The 7,836-nt window shown below is 37.2% G+C and overlaps 1 protein-coding gene across 1 annotated transcript; it reads left to right on the forward strand.

Annotated features, from left to right (window-relative positions):
* Positions 1 to 829: 829 nt before the first annotated feature.
* On the forward strand, positions 830 to 7,516 carry LOC5565426 (mpv17-like protein). The gene is made up of 6 exons (XM_001649754.2): positions 830 to 1,711; positions 1,789 to 2,015; positions 2,076 to 2,213; positions 2,277 to 2,365; positions 2,731 to 2,843; positions 7,038 to 7,516. Exons 3-6 carry the CDS (start codon positions 2,085 to 2,087, stop codon positions 7,325 to 7,327), a joined length of 621 nt encoding a protein of 206 aa, XP_001649804.1. The 5' UTR covers positions 830 to 1,711; positions 1,789 to 2,015; positions 2,076 to 2,084; the 3' UTR covers positions 7,328 to 7,516.
* Positions 7,517 to 7,836: the final 320 nt, after the last annotated feature.

The following is a 7,836-nucleotide window of genomic DNA, read 5'->3' on the forward strand; positions in this document are numbered from 1 at the left end:
TGGGGTTTGATGGCGATAATGCTATTTTCTGAACAACTAAAACGCATCAAGTCCACCTCAGTAGTTCAAAGAGTACCTATCAGATTATATTAATTCATTATTTCATTACGGCTCCTGTGTGGATTAATAAATATATTATAAATAGAGCAAATGTAATTATGTAAATCACATTAAGTTAAAATGTGTTTACTTAGTGTGGCTGCGGCTGGATAAAATTTCAAAGAAAATAGATCAACGGCATCGAAACAATATTTAATTTTAATTAGTCAATTTCTGCCCAATTTCACTGGCCTCTGTTTCTATGAGTGACTTAGCATGGATAAACTGTAAAGATTAAGAAGGAAATTGAGAAAATCTTGCTTTATATCATAAGAAAAAAAAATCCCTCTGATAACGTGCGTTGGTTTATGGTTCCCTCTGGCTGAACAAAGTTTTTTTTTAAGACGCCGACACGTTATTGCTTCCAGTGGGCGATTATGTCCTATGAAGGAAGCACCACACTAGACAACGGACTAGCATGCAACACCCAGTGGCACAGTCGAAATACATTCCTGAAGAAAAGTTTTCCGGACTGAAGCGGGAGTCCTCTTGTGTAAAAAAAAAACTCAATTTGGGAGGCACTTGGAGCGCTTTAGCAGAACCCCGACCATATATACCTGCAATATATTTTCTACTAACTGAACAAACATATTTCCGTTTTTCTCGTGTAACTAATCTAATGCAATCGGTATACGGAATCAAATATTTGACTGGAATCTTACAGTGGTCCAAACATTATTTGACTCCATCGTAATTTATTTAGTTTCAAACAAATATTTGGAATGCTGCGAGATCTCAATCAAATATTTGTGTACTACATACTTAAGTTTCCACTGTAGATTTTTACGAGTTAGTTGGATTGTATTTACATACATATAAATAGCTTCAAACGCATACCGTAAATTCGCAGACTGCATGTTCCGCGGGCCGCTGACGCCCGAAGTGAAAACAATTTACAACAATCTTCCTCATAATAAAAACGACCCATTTGATTAAAATCAATTGATACCGACGGCTGCTGAGCCAAAGCATAGCCCAGACATCGGCAGTGATATGTTTACTTCTATGCTATAGCTGTGCATATGGAATAAATCAAACGTATGTACAGTGTCATATGATAGATTCCGACAGTATATCGAAACAGTCATAGCTGGACGAACAATTTCTACCGTCGCTGTATTCCTAATTGAGCCTCTACAATGGACGTCAAACGGCTGTGAAGCAAAAATGCTCAGATCCCACGACACCCCCTCAGAGGCAACCTGTTAGAGTCTCGCCTTGCTCACGGTCGGATCATCCAATACCAAGGTCGAGCAGTTTCCGAAAACAAAAAGACGATCATAAATTTTCCGCGTTTCTCAAGTGTCGTCGTCGCCGAAATATTTTCCCCTTCACGCGCGATTCAACAAGCGGAGGAGCTCGACAAACAGCGAAAGGTACGAACAACGGGATCAAAACAAAACGGGTGTAAAACTCCCACTCGGGAGGAAAAACGGCGGGAAAACGTTGTGTGATATTTCCATCGATTGAGCCAGTGCGCATGTTCAGATTTTCCTCGCACATGTAGCATAGTTTCTATGTTCTAAAGAAGAACCACTGGGCCTATCAAAAGAGACAGACAGCGCAAAAATTGATTTCTTCGGCACGGTTCGGTGTGACGGGTCACTGCAGCGTAAGTATTGTCAAAAGTTTTAAAATGTTGCTGTAATTTCATAATTCTGGTACTAATTGGCTGTCGTTTACATACAGGTGGGAATCGTGATCCAGTGGCAATGTGCTCATCGATACAATCAAGCTTCCGTACTTGAAACTGAGCTCAGGGAATATTTTCAGCTCAGCCATAGAACAGCTAATTGTTATTAAGACGATTCTTTCGATAGTTTTTACAAGCCTTCGAGAGCACTAATCGTAAAAAAAATTGTCAGGCCATCCGTCGTACTTCTTTTCTCTTGAGCCTAAGTTAACATTTAAAGAAGGTAAGTTTTTATTTTAAGAATTGCGCTTCGACAATTCACAATCGATTCTATCCCATACAGAAAGTCACGATGGCACAGCTATTGCGAGCGTTTTCCAAATTCTTCAACAAACATCCGCTCGCAGGTAATGGGCTAGTGTACGGAAGCTTGTACGTGGGGGCAGAATTTTCCCAGCAAACAATCACGAGAAAATTCTTGGTAATGTCGGTCTTAGCAGCTATTAGATGAAACCATATTTATTTCCGCTCCATATCATTCCAGATGGAACCCCCACAGGATATCGATAAGCCAACACTGGGGCGATACGCCATCATGGGGACATTCGTCTACTCGCCGATTCTCTACAACTGGTTGGTGTTACATTCTTATTCACGTTATCGCGATTCACAATCTCGAGCAGTTGTCGCACCGATATTAATCTGTTCTCAATTTGTTTGTCTTTTTTGCATGCGTAATTTTATCCATTTCTCAAAACTTATCAACTCACTCATCAGATACGCCAGAACCGATCATTAGCATTCACTTTCACCAAATCATGAATTGTGGTAAAATGAATTCATTTTTCACTCACAAAAAATAATGCTCAGGAAAGCTTTTTGCAGAGGAGGTAAATGGCACTTGACTATACTACACTTGGTCCTTGTTTAATGATGAACTAGAGAGCATTGAAATTAGTAAATGTGCTAACTTGCTTCCATATTCTCACGACTGATAGGTACAAATGGTTGGACAAGACGTTTCCAGGCACAGCCAAACGGATCATCGTTAGGAAGCTACTGCTGGACCAATTTATTCTGACGCCTCCACTATTGGTGATATTCTTCACGGGTAAGTATAATGCTCCAAAAGTATTGTATAATATTTGCTGGAAAGCCATTTCCCAGAAATTCGTTTACCAGAATGGAACATTTGCCAGGAAACCATTTGCTAGAATTTCCCAAAAAATTATGAGTGTTTTCGGCCTTGCAAGCCAATGCGACGCTTCTCAAGTAATTGAGTTTTTTTTGTTGAGTCCCTAAATCATTTTTTAAACATATTGTTAGATTTTGAAGAAAAATAAATGAACTCACACTGCATATCATTGACCAAATGCAAACTGGTTGTTTAGCAGGTATTGCATAATTTGTTCTCAATTGATTTCAAAGCAATCGAAGAAAAACCTCGCATCTGTATCGGTCCATGATCAACAATGTATCGCAATGTAACAATCTAGATAAATAACAGCAGCGAATGAGAGCCCCAAAGAGAGAGCGGTGGTAAAACCCGTTTCTCTCGCTCACCTCACCTACCATGGAGGGTAGGTGTTTTATTTTACTGACATGATAATCAATCCTGAAAAATCTATAGCAATAGTGGTCACTACTAACACTAGGCAGGCAAAATATTGTCGCCTCGATCTGTTAACCATATTGTTCAAATTAGGGGTATGCGATATTAGACGCGAAAAAATCCAATAGGTAACGTCAATTTCGTATCAATCTCCGAAAATATGCCAACGACCGATAGAACTGTTACATACGCCGAACAATATAGTTAACAGGTCGAGGCGACAAATTTTTGCCTGTCTAGTGTTAGTAGTGTGACCAACACTACAACATCTAGCCGTTCAAGACCAGGACGTTAGGCAACGATTTGTCGTTTCGATTGTGTTGTTCACACATATGGCTCTGTTAAAACAAATTTTCAACTTCTATTCATTTCTCTCGTCGCTCGCTTGCGATTCTATCCATCTTGTCATTTCATTGCTTTCGTTACTCCCTTTCACTCTGAGATAGGTATTGTATTCACCGAAAAAAGCCAATAAATTTTCATAATAATACTTGATATTTTTGACTTCGTTTTCATGGTTAAATTTTTAAATTTAACCTATTTTACCATAAATAACAGTTCTTTGACCATTTCTATGCTCAATGTGTAATATATGAACATGACATGTTCTACAACATTTTATATATTACAAAAATACACAAATTTGCCGAATATACCGAAGCTGTGAAATCATCACATCCAAAGATGTAATGAAATTATGTTAAAACTTATTTATTTTTCGACCAGTTTTCTAAGCAAGTTTCTTCTGAATCGGCACTTTTCGGCAGTCATATTGAGTATACTTTGATGTCTTATTATATCAGTGAAAGCCCCATGGCAACATAATGATCGGGTCTCACAGGGCTTATTGATTTCAATCATGTTCATTCATTTCATCCATCTGCTAAAGCATCTTCTTTCATCTCTCCTTCATGTTCACCATTCACGGCGATGCATGCTGGTACGTGTGCGTGCGTTTTATTGAACGCGCATCTTATTCTCGATTGGACCAATACAAACAAAGGCTGTGCTTCGGACCGATTGGAAGGGAAACCGATCATGAGCCTTCGTCAGACGAAAAGCTTATCGCGGTCTTCCATATACACTGAAACAAACAAGACTATCTTATTCCCCAATTCAGAGGTGCACGAGAAGATTTGTTTTATTTATTTTTTTATAACACAGACTCTGTTCACCACAGTGATGAATGTGATAATAGATAAATTCAAAGTAGTAAGGTAACTTTCATATGACTGCAGAAGTGATGGGAAGAAAATTACAAAAAAAAATCAACCAAGCCTTTCAAAGCATAAGACTGATAAAAAAATAAAAAGACTAGCTTTATTACGCCGCACAATTTTTCGTTGGTAAACTTTTTTTCACCAAAGTAATATGCATCAGACTGTGAACCAACAATTTTGGGTAATTTCAGTCTAAGCATTTCGTGATAAACTATCATTTTTGGGAGTTTTTTTTGAAAAAGATTTATTTACCTCAATGAGCCATGTCTTTCATTTAATTCGTGGATATTTTACAGTCAAATATCTCATCAAGAAGAAGCAATTTCTTGAAGGTGAATTTGATTTTCTACTGCTACTGGCTATCTGGTGATATTATTTGTAAATAATAAATTTAATAATAATAAATAATGAATAGAGTAATATTTGTAAATTCATTCATTCCTTCAAAAGACTAGTGACATCATATTCATAAAATTTACAAAGATTTTTGACAAGAAGTTATTTTTTTTATTCTTTAACAATTCACTCATTTTTTTTTGTTGAATCACAATAATTGAATTGATTTATTGCTTTGCTTTTCGGAAACAGATATACGTACCTGAAATATGATTGTATAGTATAGGGTAAAAGCGTGCTAAGATGAAAGTGATATACATACATTTCGCAAGCAGCCAGATGCGCGATGTGCGTATATTGCCTCCACATTGGTACTCATTTTGTGTTTACTTCATCAAGATATCCAGCAAATTTTTAGATATGTCCTATGAAATTGACTTTTATTTTTGCATAAACACCAAATAGTAAGAACAATAAAAGCATCAAATGAAAGTTTTATTTAAAAACGCTCCCCTCGTATCTTCCTTTGAATGTTTCACATGACCATCCCGTAGTATATAGACGTGTACGGGAACCCTAGTAGTTGGTGGGATTTGAGAGAATATAGCCGAAGATAAGGCTGTAGAATACACGGATAAAAATATGATTCCCACACCATGATTTACAAGTCATGAAATTCATAAATTGGTTAGGCCGTGATATCAGGACGACAAATCATGGTTCCTGGAGTCATAATCATGATTCTTTATAAACGTAACGACAACACTTGCTTCAACTCATTCGCATCGATCACCCTTCATTCATCACAATAGATTGGTACCGTGGTAAAGTACGTGGCTCTTAATCAGAAGGTTCTTGATTCGAATCTTGCTTTACCAATTTTGTTTTTTTTTTGTTTTCATTTTATCGGGTTGACTGACAGAAATATAAATAAATCCGAAATGGATGCGCGAATCATGATTTTCGAGCATTCGATGCATGATTTCGAGCACTCAGCTGCAGCTTGTGTCGCGTTACGACAATCTGACTCATTATATCGTAAATCCAAATCATGGAGTATTTTCATAAGATGAAAACACACTGGAATCATGATATCCGGTTGCATAATCATGATTTTGGATTCAGATTTCTTCCCGTGATGATTATCAATGATTCAATGATATCCAAAAATGTTGCCAAAACTGGGAAGTGCCAAAAACGGAATCCCGCTGTATTTCAATTAATTAAAACTGATGAAATTGTTTTTCCAGTCTTGAAAACTGTATCCAGGTGAAGCTAACAAAGCTAACAAGCCGTAAATTACCCTATATAACTTCATTACTATGCTTTGCACACAATTCTACCCGATCAGTAGAATAAAACAAAATTTATTTTATTTATTTTGAATGTTTTTTTTTGGTGACAGTAGTGTGTTATTTTAATAGTGTGTTAATTTTAAAATATCTCAATATTAAAAAATAAAACGGCTTTTATAAAACCTGACCAAGACGGGTTTGTGACATGTCCGAAACTACCTCTACCATCAACACACATGAGTGAGGTACTGATATGAAACAGTTCTACATTCTACAACTATTTCCGATTCAGACATCTTTACCTTCACTCCTCAGTGAACATTCATTCCCACCTGATATGCTTACCAGATGTCGGGCCCTAGTCATTTAAAATTGCACTAGATGTTGGGTCAATGTCAAGTTGACATCGGGTAAGAGTTGGATCATAAAAATGTAGTTGGGTCGATGTCGAGCCAATATCGGATTAAATCCATCCTATGTCGATTGAAGCTATAAATCACAGGAGCCTCACTGTTAAATGTAATGAACAGAACGTTTTGTTATAATTATGTTATGATAAACTGATAGCAGAACACGTTCCTATAGCATAATTTGATATAATAATGTTAAATTTTAGTTATGCCTCCTTGATCCGATACGTTTGAAAAATTCTATAGTCTTGTTTTTCATACAATTGTTGATTGTTAATTTTTTAAGGGTAAAAAATATTACAAAAACGGCTTCCTGGGGAATGATTTACTGGCAAAAATCTTTCTGAAGAACTGTTTCTGGCAAATGTCATTCAACGCTCCATAAACATTTTTCTTAATTTTATTCACCGATCAACCGTTCCCATCCCTTAGGAATGTCCCTCATGGAGCGCCAATCCAACATCCTGGAAGAATGCAAGCAAAAGTTTTTGCCAACCTTCGCCCGGTCCTGTCTCTTCTGGATGCCAGCCCAAACGCTCAACTTCCTCCTGGTGCCTCCGAAATTCCGCGTCGTGTACGTTGGATCGTGTGCCTTTGCCTGGGTTAACATCCTGTGCTGGGTCAAACGGCAAAAGATGACCACCCCGACCAGTGCCAGCTCAGCCAGTGCCGTCATGCCGACCTCACCTTCTTCTGCTTCCACGTCGATCGATGCCCAATAGATGTACCCACTAGAATAGAAGCAATATGAGTTTTCCAATGAATGAGGTTTTTCCAAAAACTCAAACGTAGCTAGGAACAAAAATATGACTTACAAAAGTTCAACTTTATTATTGCTTTGGACAATTTATTATTCTACTTGTTGGCGTATTTTCTTTCAGAAATAAAATGAAACAACTTTCTAAAATCAACTGTTCAATCTGTTATTTTTATTTGTCTATCTCACGGTTCACTACCAAGGGCAAGATTGCAGTTTACAAGTTCTCTTTATCGTAGTACTCTTTCGATTGATTCGGATTCTTACAAAACCTGTTAAAATCCTGAACAAGATTGCTTTCAAATAATGAATAGAGTTTTCTGTTCGAATTCTGAACAGGATTCCTTTTGAATCCTAAACCAAATTCCGTTTGAATCCAGAACAGGATTTCGTTTAAATTCTGAACAGGATTTCATTTGAATCCTGAACAGGATTTCATTCGAATCCTGAACAGGATTCTAATCGAATCCCAGA

The sequence above is a fragment of the Aedes aegypti genome, chromosome 3 (assembly GCF_002204515.2).
Source record: "Aedes aegypti strain LVP_AGWG chromosome 3, AaegL5.0 Primary Assembly, whole genome shotgun sequence".
Classification (NCBI taxonomy): Eukaryota; Metazoa; Arthropoda; class Insecta; order Diptera; family Culicidae; genus Aedes; species Aedes aegypti.

Bases quoted from the DNA above. Each gene is read 5' to 3' on its own strand.
- LOC5565426 (XM_001649754.2), top strand. From the start codon at position 2,085: ATGGCACAGCTATTGCGAGCGTTTTCCAAATTCTTCAACAAACATCCG. The intron at 2,366-2,730 runs GTTGGTGTTACA...CACGACTGATAG, and splicing joins TCGCCGATTCTCTACAACTG to GTACAAATGGTTGGACAAGA. The intron at 2,844-7,037 runs GTAAGTATAATG...CCCATCCCTTAG, and splicing joins ATTGGTGATATTCTTCACGG to GAATGTCCCTCATGGAGCGC.